This window comes from Mytilus trossulus, chromosome 6 (assembly GCF_036588685.1).
Source record: "Mytilus trossulus isolate FHL-02 chromosome 6, PNRI_Mtr1.1.1.hap1, whole genome shotgun sequence".
NCBI classification, from domain to species: Eukaryota; Metazoa; Mollusca; class Bivalvia; order Mytilida; family Mytilidae; genus Mytilus; species Mytilus trossulus.
Window position 1 is genome coordinate 26,844,832 of NC_086378.1, and position 27,317 is coordinate 26,872,148.

Consider the following 27,317-nt stretch of genomic DNA (forward strand, 5'->3'; position numbering starts at 1 on the left):
ATTGTACTTAAAAATTGCATGTGTTTTGCAAAACATTTTTATTGTACAACCACTCGACCACATGTAACTAACGACAAATCGTACATAGAGTTATATTACAAATTACATTAACATTGACTGCTGATATGTATCATTTACGTCAATGACCGTTCAATTCAAATTAACAATTATTCATAATAATCTAGTCACAATGTCCTTATAGTATATTTTTTGAAGTTTTCTATTGTGCGTCTTTACGTGGATTAGCATTCAAAACTATTCCATTCTGTGCCTTCAGAACAAATCCTTTTTCAAATGTGACCGGTATCTACAATGAGTTCATGTTTTTAATCATTTTTACATATAATATAAATTTAATAAAAATAATAATTTTATAAAAGCGTCTACGTCCATTACAGTATCTGTATTTATATATATTAATAAAATGATAAATAAAGTCGTGTAAAGATTCGTATATAAATAAAAAAAAAAAAACAGAATGGTGTAAGTAGATAATACAATATGTGCATCCTCGTTCTAACGTTTTCATCCTTCGCGGGTCTTAGCAAGGTACTATAATAGTTAACTTTTACAAATTGTGACTTGGATGAAAAGTTGCCTCATTGGTACTCCTATCGCATCTTCTTATATCTATATAACTAAGTAGCGTAACGTTATTCTTTTGCATATATATAAGTACGCCTAAACAAGTAACAACTCTACGACAGATCTTTCCGTTATATCACAAGTGAAGGTGATACAAACTCTAAATATCAGCATAAAAATGTTAAATCTACAAATTTACGGAAGCAAAACTTTGTTCTTCCCTCGACGGGATTCAAACTCATAATATTTTGATATCGAGAAAAACACCGCCTGCACTGTGTGCAGTGCTTTAGAACACACGGCTACCTCGACTGCACAATAGTTCAGCTTTTGTTGGCCAAATTAAGGAAAAAGTAGTATATCGCTGTTCAAAAATTTTAAATCGATTGAGAAAAAAAACAAATACGTGCCAAGTATTTCTTCTCCTTGTCAGTAGAATCTAGAGTACATGATATATTGGGCATGAATATGAAATTGATTGCAGATTAGATAAATTAAATAATACCATCTTTATGCCCAATATATCAAATGTAGTCATATTAATTTGAATAACAACCGAATACTTCCATCATTTATGTAAATTTTTATGTCAGACACTTCAACGTACCTCCGTTGTATCACAAGTGGTAAAAGAGAAATTCTGAAGCATATACACCAAAGCCATTTTAGCCTCAAGTAACGCCAGCCTCATACCAATACATATTCTTGGACCAATGCCAAAGGGGACAAAACTATATTCTGGTCGTTTGGCAGTGTTTTCTTCTGTAAATCTGTTACAAATAAATATGTCGTTATATGAGTGAAACAAACATTTTAATAATGCATATTTTATAAAAATAGTATTCAGCTTTGAAAAAATACATTTAAAATGAAAACTATATTTATTACAAGAACTTTACCAATACAGTCGCCAAATGCATTCATTTAATGCATGATTTACACTTCATGTTCCAAACAGTGCTAAGAGCTAAACAAACATGCATTATGTCGACCTGCCTTTCGTTAAATTCAAAACTGTAGTCATGATGAAAATGATCAATACTCTTTCAAAAATAACAAAAGTCATTTGCTTTATCACAAAGATAAAAATAACAAAAAATCCGGGTAAAATTTTAAACAGAACCTCCGGTATCATATGACAAAATCAAAAGCTGAAATACATCAAAGGAATGGATAACAATTGTTATTTTTCTAAATCCATTCATATGTATATGATAAAGATTTTCCTTTTAGAATGTTAATTTTAAATACGAATTCATCGTCGCTTTGAACTGGGATATCCAAAAACACGTATACATTAAAGGAAGGAAGCATTTATTTTAAGACAATAATAAATGCTATGCATATCAATTACCCTTATAATTGCAATTAAACATTAAATACACATTACATATATTATCTCTACAAATGGGCTATGTAAGTTTTTACTGGCTATGGACTAGATGTAGTGGCTGCAAGTATTCTCAAATCTGTTATTAGTGTCTTGTTGTTGTCTAAGTATTCTAAGTATCCATCAAAGTAACAGTTTTTTCAACTGATTTTATAGTCGGTTTTTATAGTTAACTGTTTTATCACTGTCCCTCCCAAAATAGGACACTTTCAATCTAGTTTCACCCATCCATATACTGCATGTGCCTGTCCTTAGTCAAGAGCCTGTAAATTAGTGAATCTCGTTGCTGTATATCATATTTTTTTTTCGTTCATTATTTTGTAAAATAATCCTAGAGCAGTTAGTTTTCGGAATTATTTTCCATTTGTAATTTCGGGTCCTTTTATAGCTTGCTATTCTGTATTGTTTTACTCATTGTTGAAGGCCACATGGTGTCCTTTAGTTGTTAATGTCTGTGTTATTTTTGTTTCTTTCGAAGAATCGTCGCATTGACAATTACAACACATCTTAAATTTTTTTATTTTATACATAAATTTTCTTCCATTTACCTTTCAGGATCAAATTTTTCAGGATCTGGCCAGAATTCCGGATTTCTGTGTAATGCAAATGAAGGTACACTGATGTCTGTTCCTTTCGGAATAAACGTGTCTTTAATCTTGATATCGCTCTGACATTCCCTGTTAAATCTACAAAACGATTGTAAAAGCAGTTATTTTACTGAAATTTAACATTATACTTACTGTATCTAATGGATACAAACAGCGATGTATATAGGATTATGGAAAGCGAATAAAATATACACTTCACATGTTGTTTGGGTTTTTTTTTGTCACCTTCAGGAACTAATTGCCTGATACAAATTGATTGGGTCTCAACACACGGTCGGTGTTTGGTTTTTTTTGCTGTTCTAGATCATACAACCTTATAATAAATGACTACTGTAAAGATGTATTAACTATTTGAAATTTCTAAACTGTCAATTTGACTAATGTGTATTGGTTTGTCTGGTAAGGCATTCATATCATAAGAATGTCTCTACTAATTAGGTCATGATCACTCAAATTCGATTTTGTTTTTATTATTTTTGTGGTATAATCAAAATAGATTTATAACATTCGATCAATCGTAAACTATATATTGTAAATTCATTTAGGCAGAATCAGATGGGACTTATTTAAAACAAATATATTTTACAAAAATAATTTTGCGAAACAATGAAGAAATTGAAACGTGAATACTTCCATATCAGTGGACATAAATCAATTTTAGTTATGTTTATACAGATTTAACAAACAACGAGGTAATTAATAGACAACTAGTTATTGACAATGTAAGTATACCATCAGTGGGTCGGAATTGACAGTGCAATAATATCCTGACAATTTAAAAATTATTTTCCAGTAATAAAATTGTTATAGTTGAAAACTACAAAAAAAATATTTTTGAGTAAAAATGGTGATCCCTAGATTTCATTTGGTTTATGCCCTTGATGAATCGTTGATTCATGAGTGTTTGAAAAAGCAATAACTCTTCTTGTCTGTATCAGATCAGGAATATCCCACTTGTTATCTATTTGTTTGATGTGTTTGATGTTTTGATTTTGCCATTTGCTTATGAACTTTATGAGAAATTTCTCAAAGCTCGGTATCATTTTTTTTACCTCTTTCTTATATACTGTTATGACATACCTAGTTGCAGCTCCATAAAGACGCAAAACTTCATTCACGAATCTGTCCAAGTACTGTAACTTTGATATGTCTTCATATTGGGGTTTTTCCTATGTTAAAGCAAATTTTTAAAGCTGTAATCATATTAATTCTTACAAGAACAAATTTGAATCGACCCAATATGTACGTTTATATCATTTTAAGCTACATGTAATTCTTAACGTCGAGTGTTGTGAGTATTTAGATATTTAGATTTAAACTTTGGGATCTCTGAACAAACCCACAGAAAACAAATTGATTTTGCACATGATGTGTATGTAATCTTATACAAGTTTTCACCAAATTATCTTCGACAGTATCATTATATTTATTTTGTATTCACGTTATGTTTGTAAATAGCATTAAAAGAACATGGTATATGATTTTCAAAATGCCTATTGCTCATGTTGATTGAATTACCTTTTAAAACTTTATACCGCAGCATTAGAACGCATGAATAACAGATTATACTGATTTTTGCCTTGTTTAAAAGTGCTTGGCCACTTTATGTTCATGTATTTTCTGGTGTATGTAGTGTACGAAGATGTGATATGAGTGCCATTCAGACAATTCGTCATTCAAATCGTAGTTTTTAAACATAACTTGATTGAGTCAATGGTTGTCGGCTACCGAATAAATAAGAACTTACCCCACAAAGAACGGTATCGATCTCCTCAATAAGCTTCTTCTGTATGTCTGAGTTTGTGGCCAATGCAAAACAAGCAAATGATAGTGTGTTGGCAGTTGTGTCATAGCCTGCTAGGAAGAACGTCATGGCGTTTGATTTCAACTCCATTTCATTTAAACCTATATAAATGAGTGGTCAATGAGAATTTGAATATTAATTTGTATATATATACTATGTTAAATACTTTTTTACTTTTTTTTGGTCTTTTGGAAAATGTTGTTTGTGCTGTATTTAGACCCCTCTTCAACGAAATTTGTTTTAAATGTAAACGTAAACAAATTGTGGTTGTTATCCAACGCAATCATAGGTTTGAGCCTTGTTTTCATTTCAGTCTTCTTTATATTTATTTCGTATGCGTTTGTTTTATATTTACCCTCCGTTAAATTGATGTAAATTATATGGCCTTCCAAATAATGTTTGATTCCTTACATCACTGAAGAGATATTAGTTGTCGAAATCAGGATAAAATGTACAAATTTAAGCACCTCACGTTTGTGGTTTAACATCTTTGCCGCAGGTTTGTTGTTTTCTGTTTAGTATTTTTAAATAAATATAAAAATCCACTTTGTTACATCTTATGATCAATTTATTTGGCAATCGTCAATGACAGTCATCAGGGCTTAAGAACATTAGTTGTTTGACTTGTTAGTCAAATGCGTTTTGGTAAAATATACCTTTTCACTTTATGTGTTTTTTTAAGAGGTTTTTAATATATCTTATTTCTACTTCAGGCATAGATTACCTTAGAAGTATTTGGCAAAACTTTTAGAAATTTTGGTTCTCAATGCTCTTCAACTTCGTACTTTATTTGGCCTTTTTAACTTTTTGGGATTCGAGGGTCACTGATGAGTCTTTTGTAGATGAAACGCGCGTCTGGCGTAGATACTAAATTTAGTCCTGGTATCTATGATGAGTTTATTTATATTGCACGTCGATTTCTATACATACTCATATAACTGTAGTTGTAACAAAATCATTTTTGACTAAACTCCTTAAGTAGATACACAATCATGAATGATGTATGATATAAGTCATTTGGGTAGCATTCCACTTTCAGACAAGTAGTCGACATGATCTTTATAATGATTTGTGATCATAAATTCTCCAAATCTTTGGAAGGATGAAATCGATTAAGTGGTGTTTTCTTTTCTTTTTCCATTTCAATTCAATTTTATCCTGCAATTAATCTCGTTTACATATTTTTTTTAAAAGAGCAGATTGGCCAAAATGTCATTAGTCAAAATGTGTTTAATAAAGATTAGACTACATATAATAGCAGTCTGAATTTGAAAACAAAATGTTTAATTCATATTGCTATTTTATTGGTGATATAGATATAAAAAAAAAACACATCAAACTAAAGTTTATCCTACCCGTTGATTCATTTAAAAATAATGGTGTTACAAGTACAGTTATACGTCTCCATGCACTTAATATTCAGGCAACGTAAAAGTAATTTGAATGTTTTTCTTGATTTTTGCAATAGTTTATATAAATTTAGAACTATATGAAATTATTCCTACGTTAAACATTGGTTACAATAAATTATTGTGATTTTCAAGTAAAAAAAGATATAACCTAAAATATGAAGCTATACAACAGTATAACAAGACTTTTTATCAAATACTGACAATAAGTATTAAAAGCCAACTTTTTGCAATTACAAAATGTAGTCATAACATATTAAGATTACAAATGGAAAATAACTTTTTTTTGTAATTTCGTGTTTCACAATCATTAGTTAAATGATAGTTTTGCTAATGTTGATGTCTGTTTCGATTGGACTTATGATTTTTTTATTTTATAAATTGTTGTACAGGGCTCATTATATAGTTTCTATAGTCAAGCTAAATATAACACACAATTTATTTTACATTTTACATGATTGATTTATTTCTGACCTCTATTTTCATCCTTGTGTCTTGCGTTCATCATTAATTGTAGGAAATCTTGGTATTGCTATAGAATATATAATAATTCGGTAATAGTAATAATATATGCGAACAATACTAACGACATCTGCACTTCACGTTTACTTGTACATTGTAAGCAACCAAATAAGAAGATTGAAATTATTATCCCAACTTATTAAATGCATGCTAGTATGGAATGTGTCGTCAGAAACTATTTCCTTATTTCAAAAACATATATACTTATTTAAAAGACTAGTATCTATGATGTTTTTTTTTTACCGATGTTCAAATCTTAAATTGGTTAGGAAGATATTATACTGGTTATTCCGCTTAGGCTTTTAGTTTAAACATATTTGTTTATAGTGGATTGGGAAACAAGTTTTGCAACTTATATTAATCCTTTTCCACTGTGAGGGTGCGAGTTCTGCCTTGTAGCGGCATAAGCCAAACATCTACAAGAACAAATTTGAATCGACCCAATATGTACGTTTATATCATTTTAACTTGTAGCGGCATTAGCCTACTCTTTTTCGAAATCTACAAGGGTGTTTTAACGTGCAAGAGATATGGCTCTCTCTTAACATGGGTCAGCCATTTATCGTCCCCTTCCGACGGACTATCATCGTTTTCTGAAGACCATACTCTCAAATGGTGTCGAAGGAGAGCCGAAAATTGAGTTCCTGAAATTTTCATCCCAAACGGGAATCGAACCAGGAACTTTTGTGTTAGTAGTCCGATGCACTAAGCACTACACAACGGCTGCCTTTATTTTGATTGGTTGTGGGATTTAACACTGATTATTTATTAAACTTTCCCAACTGTGACCGTGGACAGCAGTCTTAATTTATTCAAGTTAAACATGTACAAAGGTGTTGTGCACACAAACATTACATGTTAAAGAGCTCTTTATCTTATCGATCTCCAAATTACAGAACACGTTTAACTTGAATAAATTCAGACTGCTGCTCATGGTCAAAGGAGTTACTGTAGGTTAAGTAAGACCCCTTTTTGGCCCAAAAATATATCAGTTTTACAAAATTGTTTAAATGTAAACTGTTAGTTAAATAAATATTGGCTATTTTTGGCACTACAATGCACATATATCGGGTACTTGCATCATTAAGTCATGCTAAATTACTGAAATCTTCTCAATTTTAGCATTTAAGTGAAATTTAAGACGGTTTTCGTCTTCAATGAAAGTGGTCGCATTCGTGACCATTCTTGATATTGAAATGTAAGTTGTGTTTAATGATAATATATAACATATATAAAGGTCGAGGATGAACACGTATGCGGTCACTTTCTTTTTTGACAAAAAACATCTGAAAAGTGACAGTTTTTGGCAAATTTGATAGATTTTTCATATTCAGACTTGAAGCTAAGCGTTTTTAATGAGTAAATCAGTTAAAATCTTTCACAAAAAATAATTGAATCAATTCAAATAGACATGTAAGTGTTTAAACAGTGTCCGAAATCTTTCGTCAGATGAACTTGAAATTTGAGGCCAAAAACCGGTCATTACCGAACCTACTCCTTTACAGCTGGGAAAATTTAATATATAATCAGTGTGAAATCCCACAACGAAAATGAAGCTTAAGGGGGAAAATCATTAATATTTAAAATTGTAGGATTGAGGAACTAACTCAAACATATTACATGTATGTTTAAATGAACCAAACATATTCTGAGATAAAGTATTCACATTGTATTCAAATACCTCAGTTCCTTCTTTTCGAAGATCAATAGCAGACCGTAGTGCAGTGTCAAAGAATTCAATGACATCTTTACCAACTCTGTTTCCTTGGAGTATGATGGCACCAATTATATTTTTTAGAAATGGAAACATCACTGAAATAGAAACATTTTCAATATATATTCGTCCATATTTTTTTATAAATCTCTTGTGTCGCTGTACTTGTACAGCTTTAATAGTGTGAAATGATAAATAAAGTGGATGAATCCTGAGTGCATCACTGTGGACATTTTTATGTGAAATTTAGACTAATCATCCGTAAAACTGCAACATAATTACGTTACTAAGCTTTAATTGGTAAAAGAAATATGAATATGTATTTTCAGCAAGGTTCCAATTATTTGGGCTTCAACTGAACTAACAGTATATATTCCAAATTTAATGGTCGGTTAAGTATGAGGCTTTACTAGTATACTAATAATAACCAACATGTAGTAGATTTAAGAGGATAATCAACCACATTAAGTAAAAAAAATAAAGCAATATCATTGCCAATACGAAAATACATGCAACCGCTACACACAGAATACTGATCAACACGAACACCACCAAACATGGGGATTATCTAAGGTACTCCGAAATGTCAATAAGATTAACATAGAATCTTCACCTAACTTTTAAAACAGATGTGTTATTGATAAGCAGATCGGTAAAAAGATTGCAATGAATTTATAATTGAAAACATAGAATTGACAAAATTAATTCGCATATGAATACTTAATGTGTTTTTGATTGGTTATAACGATTCATAAATTGACTAGTTAACCTTTACGGGCGACTTTATAGTTAAGTTGTTTTTTCCATTGTTGAAGACGGCATGGTTGCCTATGTTTACTAAAGTCACATATAAACTTCATTTGAACTTTATTGGACAGTGTCTCATTCGTAATCTTTTCACGTCCCTTTATTTTTTAGTGTTGTATACTGTTGATCTGAATGTAAAACAAGAATGTGTCCACAGTACACGGATGCCCCACTCGCACTATCATTTTCTATGTTTAGTGGACCGTGAAATTAAAATAGATTCTATAATTTGGCATTAAAATTAGAATGATCTTATCAAAGGGAACAGATATACTAAGTTTCAAGTTGTTTGGACTTCTACTTTATCAAAAACTACCTTGACCAAACACTTTAACCTGAAATTTGCACTATCATTTTCTATGTTCAGTGAACCGTAAAATTGGGGTCAAAACTCTAATTTGGCATATAAATTAGAAAGATCATATCATAGGCACATGTATACTTAGTTTCAAGTTGATTGGACTTCAACTGCATTAAAAACTACCTTGACCAAAAACTTTAACCTGAAGCGGGACAGACGGACGAACAGACGGACGGACGGACGAACAGACGGACGAACAGACGAACGGACGCACAGACCAGAAAACATAATGCCCCTCTACTATCGTAGGTGGGCCATAAAAATTATCTGTGTTCTTAATTTGGATATGGTTCACATAATGACGACAACAACAAATAAATAATACAGTCGTTAATAAATAAATTACTGATAAACACAGCAAATGATGAGGCAAGTTGTCCAATGGCAGCTTTCTTTCCATAGTAAACAAATCTATTATTGGGTTCTTTCTGCGAATTAACCTCAATACCAAAAGCTGTACTAGATATGACATCCATAGTAAATGCTCCACACAATCTAAAACATTTTTTTCATGATATTTGATGTAGCTTATTTTCAATAAAGCTTTGTCATTTGCTTAGTTCTGTTTTAAACTGAAGTGAATGAAAATATAAATTGTTTTAGCTATAATTTTTTTTTTATAAAAAACACATATTCATAGTGTTACTGATCGCGAATGAAATTTTACACTTGCTTAATGCAGTATATCAATTTATATCGCAGCCAAGCAATTTCATTGAAAAAAAACCTAACTACACTCGAAACAACTGGACCAATGAACCACTTTCGAGTTCATCCCGTCATCGGCAAAACCTCGTCAACTATGCACGCCTTTATGACGTCATTTACCAGATAGAGGGATCGCATGTATCCCTGCACTATTAACGTTCATCAAGCGTCTTAGTGATCGTCATTGTGCAGGATAAACTCGAAATAACGGTTGCTCTGTAGGTATCTACTGACAATTCCCTAATGACAGCAGTGTTAATTCTCAATAATGAGAATTCAATTTGCCGAGTATTCGTACCAGGGGCGGATCCCAGATTTTTGAAAGTGGGGGCGAAGTAAAAAATATGCCGAGCGGAGCGTGGATAAAACAAATTTGGGACCTTTTTTTGTCTAAAAAACATAAAATAAGTGTAAAATGCATTTTAGTTAAAGTGTAGTGGCTGGACATTTTTGCCGTTGCCGTATTTTCTACATTGATTGTCTATTATAAAATGATTGAATGGATCCAAAGCTATGTACTATTTAATATATTTGAAGTGGAATTTGTCAGTAAAAAATGGACATGGGAATTTCCCGTTTATTGTATGGTAAGTTAGCATTACTTTACAGTTTCTTGTTGTGAACAAGATATACGGCTATTCAATGAAATTTACAATACGACCGACATGAAGAAAAACAAACAAGAAATTTTTATCCATTGAAATGTTTGGTTGAAAATTTTCACCCAACAATGGAAGCGAGGGGTACAAATCAACTAAAAGGATACGAATGAATCAGAAACGAAAAAAATAAAGTTGTGAATAACGGTAGACACATGAAGTCATATAGGCCACAACCAGCAGGCCGGTTGAAGTCAGGGCTTTGAAAAAATATTTAGTATATCAGTTCGGCGGAACCGACCTTCCAGTCAGATTTGGGATTCATATGCAACCCTCCCCCTCCATAAAAAATTTGTGGAATTGTGAGAAAAAAAAAGTCAATACGTCCTTGCGCAATAATGTGTTGCTTTGAAGGCTTCGTCCTTAGCCATAACATGTATAACTGTAATTTGAATTTCAAAATGACTGAGTGACGATTTTTTTTTCGACGTACTTGTCAACTCCACCGTAGCTAATTACTAATTTTGACATAATCAATAATATATTACAGTGAATACGACTGAAAAATATCTTAAAGCTTTTTAGTGAAGAATTGGCGCATTGAAATTAAATACACGGCAAAATGCACGAAGTCTAGGTTGATTACAAATCATTTTGCAAAAAAAAAGTGTCAGCAAAGGGGGGCGTACGCCCTTTACGCCCCCTTCTGAATACGCCACTGCGTACAATATAGAATTATAGTTTTCCAACCACTCGCTCAACATTGGAATGGAAGTGACGACGCCCCTAAACGCACAAATGACGTTCACTAAAACCAGAGTTTTTGACGGAAAGGCATCGAACTCGAAAGTTGTCTATTCAAGGAAGAAAACACAAGATCTTAACCAGACATTATAACTTATGTGACAATGGTATTTATCTGATCCGTTAGTCAATCTTAAAATTTACTTTTAGCAAAAGTATGAATTATTCGAAATACTATGGATTTTCTTATCCCAGGCATAGATTACCATAGCCGTATGTGGCAGAACGTTTAGGAATTTTGGGTCCTCAATGCTCTTCAACTTTATACTTGTTTCGCTTTCTAACCATTTTGATCTGAGCGTCTGGCGTATTAAATTAATAGCCTGGTACCTTTGATAATTATCAATTAATTAAATATCAAGTAGACTTAGTTATGACGCATGTAATTGAAAATAACTGAAAATGCATACATTTTTCTCTTTCTTTTATGGTTACTAAATACATGGTTTACCTCTACAAATTGTGACTTGGATGAGTTGTCTCAATGGCACTCGTGCCACATCTTTTTATATCTATTTGACAATACATGTAATTCCATTCATAGTGGAGACAACACGTTTGATTACATTTTGTCAGTTTTTACCTTTCTTTTGTATTATTCAAAGTATGAGTTCTTGCTTTCTTGATTTTGGTAGTTGCGTTCATACTCCCTTGTGTATATTTGAAGACATGACAAATGCACAATGACATGACACTTACTCTTTCATATCAACAGGTTTGTTGTCTCCTCGCTGTGAGTGGATGTTTTCTACCAAAGCTTGACAACATTTTTTGATTTTCTGTACCATCTAGAGGACAAACAAAAATATCGTCAGATGTGTAACACCGTTTACGTGAGATGTTTAGCTAGCTATAAAACCAGATATTCATCATTTGCAACATAAGGGAATGCTTGCACCAAGTCAGCAGTATGACAGTTGTTTTCATTCGATTGATGTGTTTGAGCTTATTATTTTGCTATTGATAAGGAAATTTCATATCCAGATTTTCCTAAGCTTTGTGTTAATTGGTATTTTCGTAATTTTGAGAAAAAAATCTTTTGTATATTGCCTCTGTTTAACATGTATGGTCATATCTTTCTATTCCTTGTTCATTGTCCTGTAATGTTTGGTATTATCTTTTTAACTTTTTTCATTCTAGTTGATTGAAATTTATATATTACCGAGTACTATAATGTTACGATAGAATGATACTGATAGTACCATTGAACAATAATGAACGCAAAAATAATAAAAAGTTCTAATATGTCTAGTTGAATAAAAAAAGGAGTTAATATCAAAACTAGACTAATTGTAATAAACCATGTCCACAAACTCAGTATTCAAGTGTTTAAAGAACGAAAACAATCACCTTTAATCATAGTTTTTGTTGAAATTCGCCAACATTCATTAATTCGTAACTGAAAGACGATTGGCACTTGTCCAATGTCTAAATATAATTTGAAAATCATCAGTTCACTTGAACAAGCAATTAAAGCTTGAACAATTATTGTATTGTTATATTGATGCTAAATGATACATTAGTATGGTTCTGATTAAGATTCTTACAAGTTTTAACTTTCCCACTGTAAATGTCGGTGAAATTGTACTTCTGAGAAACTTCCAATGTGTTCCCTGGGCCAACGCAACACCAGCTAACATTCGTTCTGTTGGCTTTACTGGTATCTGCAATAAGTTTCTAGTAAAGTAAAATAACAAACTGAATTGCAGGCTGTTGGACTAATTGTCATACATCTTTTTTTTAATACAAATAGGCAATAGTAGTATAAGACTGTTCAATATTCGTTGATTGATATAACTGATACAAATCAGATTAACAAACCAAAAACTGACGGAAACACATCAATTTAAAAATTAAAACCCAAACGGCAGAAACATTGGGGTTTTTTTTGTGTGATCTTAAAAATCTTTTGAAAATTTGGTTTTATCAATTCACATTTTCAAACTAGAAATATATAATGCACATTTCATATATTAAATGAATTAGAATAAGGTTTCGTTTCCTCTGACATAGATTAGAAGTTGTTTCATTTTCACTTACAAATCTGTTTGGAAAGTTGGAGAATTCCTTAACAAAAATCACTTTCAACATTTCTGGATCAGCAACTAACAAGCTTGGAACATGACACTGATAAACCCTGAAACGAATTCACGAAATATATGTTATTCCCTGTTCAGTTTTGTTTTTATTCTGTGCATTACATTGGCAAAGAGAAAAAACGGAGCATTTAATTTGCGCAAATTTGATCTCTGGTAACGACTGTAACAACTAATTGTCATTTTGTTTATTTTCTTTAGTTACATCTTCTGACATCAGACTCGGACTTCTCTTGAATTGAATTTTAAATGAACGTATTGTAATGCGTTTAATTTTCTACATTGGCTAGAGGTATAGGGGGAGGGTTGAGATCTCATAAACATGTTTAACCCCGCCGCATTTTTGCCCCTGTCCCAAGTCAGGACCCTCTGGTCTTTGTTAGTTTTGTATTATTTTAATTTTAGTTTATTGTGTACAATTGAAAAGTAGCATGGCGTTCATTATCACTAAACTAGTATATATTTGTTTAGGGCCAGCTGAAGGACGCCTCCAGGTGCGGGAATTTCTCGTTACATTAATTCAAAGACCAGTTGGTGACCTTCTGCTGTTGTTTTTTCTATGGTCGGGTTGTTGTCTCTTTGATACATTCCCCATTTCCATTCTCAATTTTAATTGGTTCACTAACAGAGATCGATATGTTTCTGATCTGATATGTTACTTGATCATATCATATATGCAATTCTTGCTATAAACTTCCGAGCTCTTAAAACTCTAGAAAGATAGTCGAATCTCGCCGAGCATGTATTGATTTTACTTAAATGCGGACACCGGAGAGGACCTCACTTTGAATGAAAATGGCCATTACAACGTAAAGGAATAGTGGTACTATACAAATGTAGCTAAATGTATTCGTGTACCTGTTATATATTTAATAAAATAGTTAGCTGATTGATGAGGTCAGTTTTTAAATAGAATCATATTCAAAACAGTGTGGTCCTGGCCATTGATTGACGACCTAAATTATCCCATTGACTGGGACAGATTAGGTGAACGTTTGTCTGTAACGACCATTGCTCACTTCTTACTTATTATAGAATTTAAACTGTGGGGTCACCAAAGGTTCTTAACGCCTTTAATAATAAAATAAATCGAAAAATTATTCAGGAATAGCCTTTATGTTTTGATTTATATTATTGATATAAATCAACACATCGTATTATTCCGGATTCGTTTTTCGAATTGCTTTATTTAGGTGTTGAGAACCTTTGGTGACCCCACAGATTCAGTGTTTTTAACAAGTACACAGTGAGCAGTGATTGTTACCGACAAACGTTCGCCTTATCTGTCCCAGTCAAAGGGATAATTTAGGTCGTCAATCAATGGCCAGGACCACACTGTTTTGAATATGATTCTATTCATTGACACTTCTATTAACACGGGTCGATGAGTTTAATCACCAAACATACATGTTTGCTACAGACTATTTACTGATGAGTTGGGTTTATTAAGCTTAATGTTAAAAACATTCAGAACGATATTTATGGGATGCAACGTCTCCTTTGACTGTCGATTTGTTTGTGCAGATTTTTATAATTTATGATGTCCTCTATCTTCAAAAATTGTTTTTGTTTAAATTTTATATTACCCGACAACATTGCCGTATTTCTTCACAAGTTCTAAATCTGTGTTACAGGAACCCTACAATATAAAGGTTTAACGTTGATTGTGTCCGAGTGTTTTTATTGGAGTACAAATAGATAACAATGTATCCGGACACTAATACTAGGTCCATTTGTCTATTTCCTAACGTTATGTGTATTATATTATTTAGCTTTTGACATCAACTATCTTTGCGTTTTTCAGTTATCATCATTATGGCGATATTGGTCATCATTTCTTCTCTCTGGGATTTTATACTACTTTAAAAAGTTGGGCATTTATGTGTTTGATCAATATAGTCATTTCATGAAAATTTCTTTTCATTGTTGGAAACTATTTGTGTGTACGTAGATCATATGGATATATTTTCTTTCGTTATGTTGCCAAATAATGATGATTGGTGTAGAAATGTTAGGGGTTTTTTTCTTCAATTTATTGGTGTTTGCTCAACGTCCAGTTGCAAATAGTTCATGCATGTTCATTAAACGTATGCCTTATTGATAATTCTCGCACTTTAATATTTTAAGACTATCATTATACAAACAAATTAAAGTTTTATACAATTCTACAACTTGGAATCGTCGTGGAAGCCAAAAGTTCAGAAAACTACCGAAAGGCTTGATCTATATATATATATATATACAACTCGTCTAAACATCAACCCAACAATGTTAGATCTGTAAATTTGCTTTCGCAAATTTTTGGTTCTTCCCTCGCCGGGATTCGAACCCATGCTACTGTGATATCGTGACACCAAATCGCCTGCACTGCAGCCGTCCCGCTAGACCACACGACCACCTGGGTTAATATATATATATCGTTGTTTCACGGTTATACACTAAAATTGTACAAGACGTGCTCCGGTCAACGCTTTTTAAGACACCAATAAAATACCAAAACGAGGCATTGAATTCTTAAATGTATAAATTATCAATGATTATCAGAGTATCACATAATATTAAAAAGAAGATGTGGTATGATTGTCAATGAGACAACTATCCACAAAAGACCAAAATGACACAGACATTAACAACTATAGGTCACCGTACGGCCTTCAACAATGAACAAAGCTCATACCGCATATTAGTCAGCTATAAAAGGCCCCGATAAGATAATGTAAAACAATTCAAACGAGAAAACTAACGGCCTTATTTATGTAAAAAAATGAACGAAAAGACGGTTTCACTGTATCTCCTTCTGAATATGCATACACATGTGTAAAGATTATTTTGACATGTATAGTGAATTCCTCCTGTCGACAACATAATTGTGTATCCCTTTTATTTATACGAATATTTGTTTCCATTGAAAGTATGTGACACTTAAATACAAACAGGATAATGAATACAAAGTTTAAATTAAATGATGAAATAAGTTCATGAGGAGGGCATGATCAATTATCTATATATGTCAGGGCGTTGACCGGGCATTGGTAGTCCTAATAAATACTGGTTTAGCTAGTGCGTGGTTAAGTTTTATAATGTTTCTTTTGATACGACTTGAATCTAACACAAATTATCGCCTTCGTGATGATGAGAAAGTCGAGAATCATGACAGTTTATAAAATCAAAATCGGACGACCAAACTGATGTTTTTGTGAGACGTTTAGATTTGCAAGTAGTGGATACAAAATTTTAAGAAAAAAAAAAGAAAAAAAGCAAATCATGCGTAAATGATATGTCCTTTATCATGAAAAGAACCTTCCATTTATTTTACCTTTTTAAAATATTCTTTCAAAATTCCAAGAAAAGGAGTTGGTTGTGGACCAGGAACTCCAAGCCTCTTCCACAAACTGTGCTTCCATTTTGAATATCTATAAAACAAAACAATTAAAATAAATATAAATCCTGTATATATGCAATATGTAGAAAAAAAGCAGTTAGATATTGGGCCTTCTATAGATGAGTATGCGGTTTGGACTTTGATCATTGCTGAAGGCTGTATGGAGACCTACAATGTATAGTTGTTCATGAATGTGTTATTTGATATAATGGTGGAGAGTTGTCTGAAGAATACCATGGAAAAAAACATGTCGTGAGGTCTTTAATTTTAAGAAAACCGACAAACTGTTATACCTTTGCATTCCAAATCAATTTAGATGTATAGAAGACGAAGAAGATATCTTATTTCCAATTATGGGCCCCAAAGGGCATAAACATTACAACATCAATAATTTTCATAATACAATACAATATATACGCATGGGTGTTAAACTAAAGTGGATCTCCAAAACAATAACTCAAGACAATTAACCTCAATTTGGCTTGGTATATCAAATTAAATCTTTTTAGCAGAATATGTACAAGTAAGAGTAGTACCCTAAGCAATGATACGCCACTGGTGCCTCCAATTGATGATGATCATCGTCAGTGTTAACTTATTGTACATATACTGATCGACCTTAGAAACGCAACACTAGATTATTTTTTTGTTATTTTTGAATAAATTTCTCACCGTCAAAAGCGATGACTGCCTGTTATACAAACGAGAAAATGATTGTCAAAAAGGTCAACAAATTCTGTCTGACATATTTTGGGTTCTGTTTTACACCTTCTGATTTCGCATTTGTTCAACCCATTAATTGGTTTTGGAAATTATGCGGTTGGAACTTGAGGGCTTTAAAGGTTTTCCTTCAGTCGATTCTTTGGCAATTTAGTTGATGGGAAACATATATTGCATGAATCGGTATACAATGGCACTCGGCAATTTGATTAACAGTTGACGTTGCGGCCGTAAAAAAGTATGGCAAATGACGTTGAGTAATCAAATTCTGTTGGCGTTTCATTGTCACTACACGTTGATCTGTTCATTGATGGCCAGCAACAAATCTGGTCTCCTTGTATCGTTGTCAGAAGGACAGTAAGACGAGTTTCTGAAGTCATACATTATGGTTGCAGCACGTTTATGTTTTCATGTTTGCAGTATTCTTAAGGGCTAATTCAGTTTTTTATTTCTCAGTCTTGGCAATATGGAGATGCAACATTTTTAAACTGATTTAAGTGAGGCAAAGGATTGAAAGAACTGTTTAACAAAGCAAACAAAACCGAAACAAACTTTCATGGGTCCAATGTCTCGCTTTAAGAAATTCGTGCGACTTCAAAAATTCGATATGTTCAATAACCACAGGTAAGTCAGATTTTGATTTTTTGTAAAGTATGATATTCATGAAAAGTAGTTGTAAGAAATTCAAACAAGATTAGGTCAAAAAAAATTCAACAAAATGAGTGTTGCGTTTTTAAAGTCGTTCAGTATATATATAGTGATACAATGTCATAAATGTATTATTAATGAAATATGATGGCTCACCTATTTTACGGATACATAATAGGAAAAACCTGTAATTTTTTATTTGCATATAAAAATGAAAGTAGACTTACAAACAAAATGTTAGAATCAGAAGCAAAATAGTTAACAGCCATCCTGGTACAGAGATAACACCGAGTAGCTCCATTGTAAATATCTTTACCTGAATAAATACATATCAGTGTGTATATTATCACTACTTATATTCTATTTATATACTATCTATGAACTCTAACGGTGCATAAAGTGTATTTATCACATGAAAAACGTTATTGTGAAATAAATATGAACGTTTGGTTTTTTAATTCTGATTTTAACTTTTATCCCACGACGCCTCAATTTTATTTTCGCTCTGCTTACAATGGGAATATAAACGATTCCTAGTTAAAACGATACAAGAAAAACAAGATTGATTGATTGATTTGTATTTGCTTTACGCTGCCTCAGGACATAGAGGCTAATCCAAGTACTGAAAGAGGTAACTATAGCAAGCGGTTTTGCTATTGATTCTTACTTCAAAATATTTCATAAACTGTATAAAATATCTTATATACTTTATAAGATATCTTATATATACACTTTATAAGATATCTTATATATACACTTTATAAGATATCTTATACACTTTATAAGATATTTTATAAGTTTGTGCGATATCTTAATATATAGTTTATAAGATATCTTATGTTGTTTATAGATATCTCATATAATTTTCTTTTATAGAAGATATCTTCTAAATTATATAAGATATCTTTAAAACTATAAAATATATCGGCACATATAATTTATAAGATATCTTATTAAGTATATGAGAAATCTTATTTTATAAAGTATATACATGTAAGATAATTTTATTCTCTATAAAATAAAGTTTATAAGATATCTTATATCTTTTATGAGATATCTTATCATATATATTACATTTATTATATTATACAAATACAGCCTATGTATGAGGTCGATACATCCTTTTATCATATGTTAAGTAGTAAATACAGTAGTTTTGCATATGTGATAAATAGCCTGCTGTTTAATCCATATCACGCAACTTTGATGCACACCCTTTATCGCATACCCTTTATCACACCCCTACCCTTTATCGCATACCCTTTATCGCACCCCTACCCTTTATCACACCCCTACTTTTTTTTTTTTTTTAAATAAAGTTAGTCTATTTGTTTTTTTTGCTCAAGAAAATTTTTCCTCAAAATAGGTAATTTTTTTGAATGACGTCATTGTTTGATATGTGACGTCACCAACGTCAAGTTTTCTTTATTGTATATGATGTCACGCGAACGTCAAGTTTTCATATTTTTTTGGCACACGAAATGCAACTATAAAAAGTACAAAACACACAAATAAATATAATAATGCGTAAACAAAATATTTTTTTTAAAACAACAGCACGCAAATTGTAAGGTGCTTCGGATAAGTAATTGAGCAGTTCTTTTGAGGCCTATGAAACAAGACAAAAGTAGAACTGAAGGTAACCCAGTGCTATGGATCAGAAAACAGTTCATATAATATAATTATTTACTCTTCTGTTGAAATATATGATAAAGCGTATAATACATGGCAAAATCCGTATCACATGCCGTATCACCCTCGACCAATATCATCCCTCGGGCCTAAAGGCCCTTGGGCTGATATTGATGTCTCGGGATGATACGACATATGATACGGATTTTGCCATGTATTATTCTCTCTATATTGACCTGAAAGAAGTATATTGACTGAGGACGAAGTCCGAGGTCGATATACTTCTTTGGGTCGATATATCCTGTATTGACCTCATACAAAGGCTATATTTGTTATATTATTAATTTCCGACCATATTTGTATCAAAATCGTCATTTAGGATTATTGGAATTTTATAGATATTACATTGTCTCCTTAACAGTAACAACATATTAGTTGTTATTTCATTTTTTTTTTATTTTTTTTTATTTTTTTTTACATCTTATGTATTTAAAGATTTTTTGTCAAATAATCGATGACAGATATCATGTGTTATAAAACGTTAAACAATATCTTGAAATTCATTACATGACGTCACAAAGTATATCGGTTTTTAGGTATTCTAAAAATAACCGTGCGATATGCTTTTTGCCGGTCAATATGCTTTTTGCTATCCGCCGTTTTCTCTCTACCTTCGAAAATATAGTTTAACATGTGACTATCCCTAAACGTATCAAATTTGTTAAAATATACGAATTAATAATATTAAGATATATTATATGATATATAACATATCTCATATAATGTGTATGATATCATAAAAATATGAAATTATATTAGATATCTTATATATTAAAGGAGATATCTTATATATTAAAGGAGATATCTTATATTTTATATGAGATATCTTATATATTATAGTGGAGGAACTTTAAATTCAAATAAATAGTAAAACGGTTTGTCATAAATAATACCCAGCTTTTTAAATGCAGGATTTATTGCTCATGATTTGTGGATGGAATACATTACCAAATAATCAAACTGGTCTGGAGCAGCATTTAAAAACGTAAAACATATTTAATATCACAACAATTATTTTTGCCACACAATATTTTGCTAAATAATATGTATTTGCTCGAGCTCTGTGTCATAAATGTAAATTATAAAAAACCATCAGGTTCCTGACTTAGTATAGGTGCAAATAAATGCAGGGGATTTGAACATTTTAATAGGTACCAACCTTCAGCCTTACCCTAAACAATAGTGTATTATCATAACATAGAAAAAACCACTATAAATTATCCATAGAAATGGATTATCTCAATTAAAAGACATATATTAACACAAGCAAACATCAATATCTGTAAAACGCGTTATTCAAAAGAGGAAGTTGTATAAAGAGGAATTTAATTGTCTTTCAGAAAGTGTCATGATCGTAATTGTTTGAGAGTCAAAATACTAGTAAAAAACATTTGTATTCCGTTGTTTTTATAGTTTTAATTACACCACAATTGATTACTCTCTGTGTATTCAAAGGGACACCAGCATTGGTAAGATATTTGTATATTTTACGCAAAACCAGCATAAGGAACATATCCGATATCAATTGTGAAACTGATTTTCCATAACGGTCAACCAACTCGTGTGAGGTTTGTAAAATCCATGAGGGAGAGCCTGTGTGTATGCCTGATCCAAGTCAGGAGCCTGTAATTCGTGCAGTGGTTGTAGTTGGTTGCTGTACGGTTTTTTGGTTTGCCTAAATTAGGCCGTTTTCGTTTGAACCGTTTTTTATAATGCCATATCGTGTCCTTTTTTAACCGACTTTTGCTAATGATATCGTAGCCTTGGTCTATGGTTGCTAAAATCTTCGACATTGACAATCTTACCATAGCGTTTTACTTTTTCATTAGGGAAAATATGTCACGAATGCTTGTTGTGATGTTTATTGAGCAATGAATTTCATATCTATATCTCAGGCCAATACAGCAAGCCTCTGGCCAATAACACGACCAATACAGAAATACTTACGTAATAATATAATAATGTAGCCTAAGGGTTATTGCATGAATATTTGGGAATATTGTCCCGAGTAGAATTTTATATGTTCTACGAGGGACAATATTCCCCAATATTCATGCAATAACCCTTTTATTGTATAGCAATATAATATTTGAAAGTATATAATACTAACCGGTACACACAATATCTACCTTAACTCTGTATCCTTTGAAGTACGTTATTGACAGTCTTTTCGGTTCTAAAAGTCATGTCCGCATTCTGTCTTATGTAACCGTTTTACACATTTTGATCCTTTCATTTAGACGTTAACGACTGCATCTCAATACTCATTATTAGTCATTGGATACCAATTTTCGTGGGTACAGGTGAACAACGAATTCAAATGATCAACGAATAACATATTTCCAATAGGCTTTGTTTAGACATATTCAATTTGGCTTAACAACAGAATAAAATATTCACGAAAATGCAAGTTTTCAGCAATCCACGAAAATTGATACCCAAGAAAATAAATGAATAAACTCGACAGTGTAAGTTTGGTATATAGCAATTGAACAAAGTGAACCGATATCACATTTACATACAACACATGAATAAATGAATTAATGAGTTTATGAGTTTAACGAATGAATGAATAGAAATAACGATTCACTACATATTGAATTTATTTGTCTTTATGTTCTGCCTATTTTCACCGATAATACCCTTATATTATTAACCTGAAACAAGATATTAAGTCACAATACAATTAGTTTTCTCGTATGAATTATTTTACAATTGTCATTTCGGGGCTTTTTAGTTGACTATGCTTTGCTCATTGTTGAAGGTTGTACGGTGAGCTATTGTTATTAATTTCCGTGTCATTTGGTATCTTGTGGCAATCATACCACATCTTCTCTTTTATAGGTAAATTAGTACATATGTATGTCTCGTTGACAATCTTACCACATGTTCATAGTTTTATATGTTTGAATGACTGTACTAGTAAAGTAATATTGAATTTGAGAGTTGTGTTCAATGTTATTGCCACACTCTTTAATTGCCATCTTTATCTGTTGTACTTTTTGAAAACATAGACGATAGCGTGATGACTATAATTACCAAAACAAATATAAAGTCAGCTTTGTATTTCAAAATGTGTTAGTACTTGCTGATTTGTGAAGTTTCACATTTGTTGTTGTTTATGAGTTTAACATCTTACCTATTTTAATCTGTATTGAACTATTTGAGCTAAAAGTTTTTCCATTGTAACTGTTTTGTGCCACACAAATATAGACATCTGATTCCCCAACGGTAGCATTTGTAAGGAGCTGGAATCCAGTTTCTATTACTGTGTTTTGCTGGGACATTTTGTACCATTTATAATCATCATTTCTAACAGCTGGGTTACCATCTGATGTACAAGTCAAAGTGGTGCGTCCTGGGCCGAAAGTGTAATGTAAATATGACTTTGTTACTGTAACATTCCTCACGCTGTCTGTATGTAATATATATAAATGTTCAGTTTATTACGAGGTAGATGTTTGTAGCGACCTATTGATAGTTAGAGTACTGCTGCTGTTTAATCTCATTTATAATGACTAATGAAAACGGCAAAAAAACAAATAACGTTTTTTCTTAAAAAAAAGTTAAACTGACAAACTTATTTTGGAAATTTGTTATCATGAACTTCTTTGTTTGGTATTAATTTGACTGTTTTCAGTAAAATCCGCTTTTGGTAACAGTTTGATCATCAGTACAATCAAAAGTTGAGATTTTCAAATCTTATCAAAATAAAACTAAAAAATCATGTTTGGTTTACAATGGAAATTGATTGTTTAGTTCCGCTCATAGTAAAAGTTTTACAACTTTATTTTTTTCAATATCCTTATATCTCGCTCCCTGACTATAAATAAAGAATATCTGTCATTTTGATATAAAATTGAGAATGGAAATGGGGAATGTGTCAAAGAGACAACAACCCGACCATAGAAAAAACAACAACAGAAGGTCACCAACAGGTCTTCAATGTAGCGACAAATTCCCGCACCCGGAGGCGTCCTTCGGCTGGCCCTAAAATAGTGTTTTTGCTATAAAAGATGAGATGTGAAGATCATAGATTTTATTATTTTTGTAGTGTATTAAAATTTGGATGTTTAAGATAAGATATCGGTCCATCCAATTCGGTTGGTTGTTTTATCACTTTTGTTGATTCTACACTACACACCCCCACACATCTTTTAAATAATCATTCATTACATAATATAGTACATGTACTATGATAATTGCTTTTTTTCTCAAACACTGTCACACTAAATAGCTTATGCCATTAGAACAGCATCTTAAACTAAGAGGAAAATCTTACAATAAACATTTATATTCGATTGTTGATATAAATCCTGAGGCACATCTTGATAAACCACTTCACATCTCACTACTGCGTTGTTGTCCAGACTTTCCGCCTGAAGTGTGAGTTGACTGGTACCGTTAAATGTGCAGGTTCCTGGTATTTCAAGTCCTGTTGTAGTCACGTTGTCATACAGCGATACTTGTATTGGCATAGAACCATTGGCGTTACGTCTATACACAATCCATCTAAATTTACCCATTGGTTTCCCTAGATTTCCAGTGCACGTGAAGACAACTGACATTCCTTCTTCTATCCCAGCCGAGGGTATATAGCTTGGTACACTGTCTGGGACTGTAGGTCTACCTTTAAATAAGAAAGTATATTATAACATTTAATAGGAATCTATGATTTAATTGCTTATTACCTTAAATGTATCTGCAGTCTTAAATGAATACAGGATTTCTTAATTAGGGAATTACCATTTCATTTTTTGATCCTAGTATACCCCTGTGTATACAAATAATGGCTAGGATGAAAAGTGTGTCCTGCATTTTTTTATCTGTAATTTCTATTCGGCCTTTTTATTTTTCATTCTAATCGGTCCTGACATTTTTACATAAATGGTCATCCTGCCTATTTTTGCAATGCGTCTCATGCATCCTGCCTTTTTTTTTAACTCAAAACTCCTGTCCTGCATTTTTCAAATATCATCCTAGCCCAACCCACCATACAAATAAAATGATAGCTCCTAATAATCAAGAAAAAGTGAAATACATAAATCATTTGTATGATAATTCGTTGTCTGCATATTAAATTGCTTTCAACTTAAATCATTAAAATTTAATTTGATTTCATACCTTCCAAGTATATAGCTGTTGCGTTTGATTCTTGGTTCTGCGTACCAATATTACTGTCATAAGTCACTCTACATTTGTACATGGTTTCATCTATACATTCAGTTTGATTGAATATCAGTACAGCAACATCAGAAGATTGATTCGGATTATTCATCGTAACTCTTCCATTTAGGTAATTCCCATCCATTCGCAATCTCCCATCTTTTCTCTTATTTTCTGGATAAAATGCTACTATTGTTCTGTATTGACCGTTCAATTCAGCTGATATGTCGATAGAATATATATCATCCCCGCTCTCTGGATTGTATGAACATCGTAATTCCAAATCACTAGGTCCAAGAACAGCATGACCAACAGTACTTATCTGGAGATTTGTTAAGCATTCTACTCCTGTGTCTACAAATAGTATTTTTTAATTATCATATTTCATTCAATAAATACATCTTTTTTTAATAAAATTTCCGGTATTCTCCTGGATATGATTTACTAGGTAGAGAATAACGGGCTAATACTACCAAAAATATATAAAGAATAGAGAATAATTGGTCAATATTACCGAAAATATAGAGAATGATAGAGAATAATATACAGCATTCATAAATAATAGATAATAATGACTTATAAATCAAAGAATAAAAAACTGAAGGACACCTCCTCTTTTTTCATGTGCAGTATTAAAGCAATGTAGGCATGGACATGTACATTATAACGATAGCATAAAACGCTAGCATTTAGTTACTCTTAACATCAAGCATTTAGATTAAGAGTCTGCATTACTCACTGTTATGTAATAATATTATGGTGCGATTTTCAACGTGTGTCGTTGATTATAATACATGAAAGTAACACTTCATCTGCATGTATATTGGTGTGGTTTTTTTTTTGGTTAATTTATGTCCTGGAATGATCGGGTGGTCAGATTAAACTACTGTACCCCTTCTTCGGAGCAGGGTATAATTTCAAACAAGAAAATATAATTGCTAAAGAACACCATGCTCATGTTCGCACATTTTCATGTTAACTAAGTGAAATTTGGGCCCTAATTTGGTAAATAACTTTAAAAGTTCACATCATACTGAGCATGTGTACTACCGTTCTAGGTGATTTAAGTTAGATCAGAGGTATATATTTCCTCAGATAGATTTTATTATAATTTGCCAAAATGCAGACTTTTTCATGCTTTTTCCAAAAATAAAATAAAAATGTATGGGTCACGGTGCTATTTTCAAGCTACTGATCGTTTGAAATTGCCGAAATTTGCTTAGATTGTTCATGAAAAAAACCACTGTTTTGTGCATAAAAAGATATCTATGAGGCAGAATTTGGAAATTTGATATGAGAAGATAGGTTTTATAATGTGCTTTAAGAAAATAAAAAGGAAAAGTGGTGTTTACTTGCTACGAGTAATAAATTAAAAATTCCCTATTACACCAGTAAATAGTTTTTACTAAAATAGTTATCTCCCCTTAAATGGCCAAGTTGAAAAAATTATTCTAAAAACACAAATATTTGGTATTTATTTAAACATTATGAATAATGCAATGAATCATCAAGTTTTCTTTCTTTCTACAAATAAATAGTCTAACGTATAAATTTCAATCTGTCTCCAAAATTTTCAGATTTTGGCAAAGCTCTAGACCGATTGTGTTCTGCGATTGTATAAGCCAAGATGGCGGTATACCATACATCTACATTTAAGACAGCAACTTAGTGACAAACTTTTACCTTATACGGGGCGGAGAAAAAAGCGAAATAACAGTACGGAGAACAAATTACTCCCGATGCGCACGAAAATAAAACAACACAATAAGAGGGTGGAGATCATTGCTGTACCACGTAACCAATGAATGTGCCCTTCTCAAGTTAAGAACCGCTAATCTTTGTTACTTGTGCAGTTGGATGTATAATTGTATAATCTCTTTTTTAATTCTATTTGTATATAACATTATGTACTAGTTTGGTTTTCAACAACTGTCATGTACATGCTTGGTATCTGACTTACCCTTCAAACAAATAAGAACCAAAAAGAAGTACAAATACATAACACTCTTCATTCAGAATGTCATAAACAGGAAGAGATTTAAAGTGTGTGCTTACTTTCATTATCATACCTGACGAAACCCGTGTTATCTCCCGGTCGTATAAATAAACACGATGTGTACGATATTTTTATAGTTTTATATTAAATTCCATACGCACTTTGGTAACAAGCATACCGTGATAAAAGAATTTAAATCCTCAGTCTGATCGATTATATATGAAAGAAAATATTGCTTTGTTTGTAATAAAATATTAATATAAAAGTAAATGCTGGGATACATTAATTTGAACAGCTTTTTTTTTT

General features: G+C 31.9%; 2 protein-coding genes across 3 annotated transcripts; both read right to left on the minus strand.

Moving 5' to 3' along the window:
• Window positions 1–30: 30 nt before the first annotated feature.
• On the minus strand, window positions 31–23,038 carry LOC134721007 (cytochrome P450 3A21-like). Of its 2 annotated transcripts, none has more exons than XM_063583652.1 (15): window positions 22,989–23,038; window positions 18,385–18,473; window positions 16,724–16,820; window positions 14,994–15,046; window positions 13,352–13,448; window positions 12,859–12,975; window positions 12,011–12,099; window positions 9,547–9,695; window positions 8,000–8,130; window positions 6,271–6,328; window positions 4,331–4,488; window positions 3,664–3,752; window positions 2,524–2,661; window positions 1,193–1,355; window positions 31–307 (listed from the first exon to the last, which is right to left on the minus strand). In XM_063583652.1, the coding sequence occupies exons 2-15, from the start codon at window positions 18,456–18,458 to the stop codon at window positions 221–223; spliced, it is 1,500 nt and encodes a 499-aa protein (XP_063439722.1). In that variant the 5' UTR covers window positions 18,459–18,473; window positions 22,989–23,038; the 3' UTR covers window positions 31–220. The 2 variants fall into 2 exon arrangements, with proteins under 2 accessions (XP_063439722.1, XP_063439721.1); XM_063583651.1 differs by lacking the exon at window positions 22,989–23,038 and adding an exon at window positions 21,979–22,210.
• On the minus strand, window positions 22,255–27,080 carry LOC134721008 (uncharacterized). The gene is made up of 4 exons (XM_063583653.1): window positions 26,976–27,080; window positions 24,974–25,369; window positions 24,132–24,479; window positions 22,255–23,264 (listed from the first exon to the last, which is right to left on the minus strand). The coding sequence occupies exons 1-4, from the start codon at window positions 27,025–27,027 to the stop codon at window positions 22,969–22,971; spliced, it is 1,092 nt and encodes a 363-aa protein (XP_063439723.1). The 5' UTR covers window positions 27,028–27,080; the 3' UTR covers window positions 22,255–22,968.
• Window positions 27,081–27,317: the final 237 nt, after the last annotated feature.

Excerpts from the sequence above, each read along its gene's own strand:
- LOC134721007 (XM_063583652.1), bottom strand. The coding sequence starts at position 18,458 with ATGGAGCTACTCGGTGTTATCTCTGTACCAGGATGGCTGTTAACTATT. Across the intron at positions 16,821-18,384 it reads CTGATTCTAACATTTTGTTT|ATATTCAAAATGGAAGCACA; the intron begins GTAAGTCTACTT and ends TTTGTTTTATAG. Across the intron at positions 8,131-9,546 it reads ATCATTTGCTGTGTTTATCA|TGATGTTTCCATTTCTAAAA; the intron begins GTAATTTATTTA and ends TTTCTATTTCAG.
- LOC134721008 (XM_063583653.1), bottom strand. The coding sequence starts at position 27,027 with ATGAAGAGTGTTATGTATTTGTACTTCTTTTTGGTTCTTATTTGTTTG. Across the intron at positions 25,370-26,975 it reads GGTTCTTATTTGTTTGAAGG|ACACAGGAGTAGAATGCTTA; the intron begins GTAAGTCAGATA and ends TACTATTTGTAG. Across the intron at positions 23,265-24,131 it reads ATCGAATATAAATGTTTATT|ACAGCGTGAGGAATGTTACA; the intron begins GTAAGATTTTCC and ends TATTACATACAG.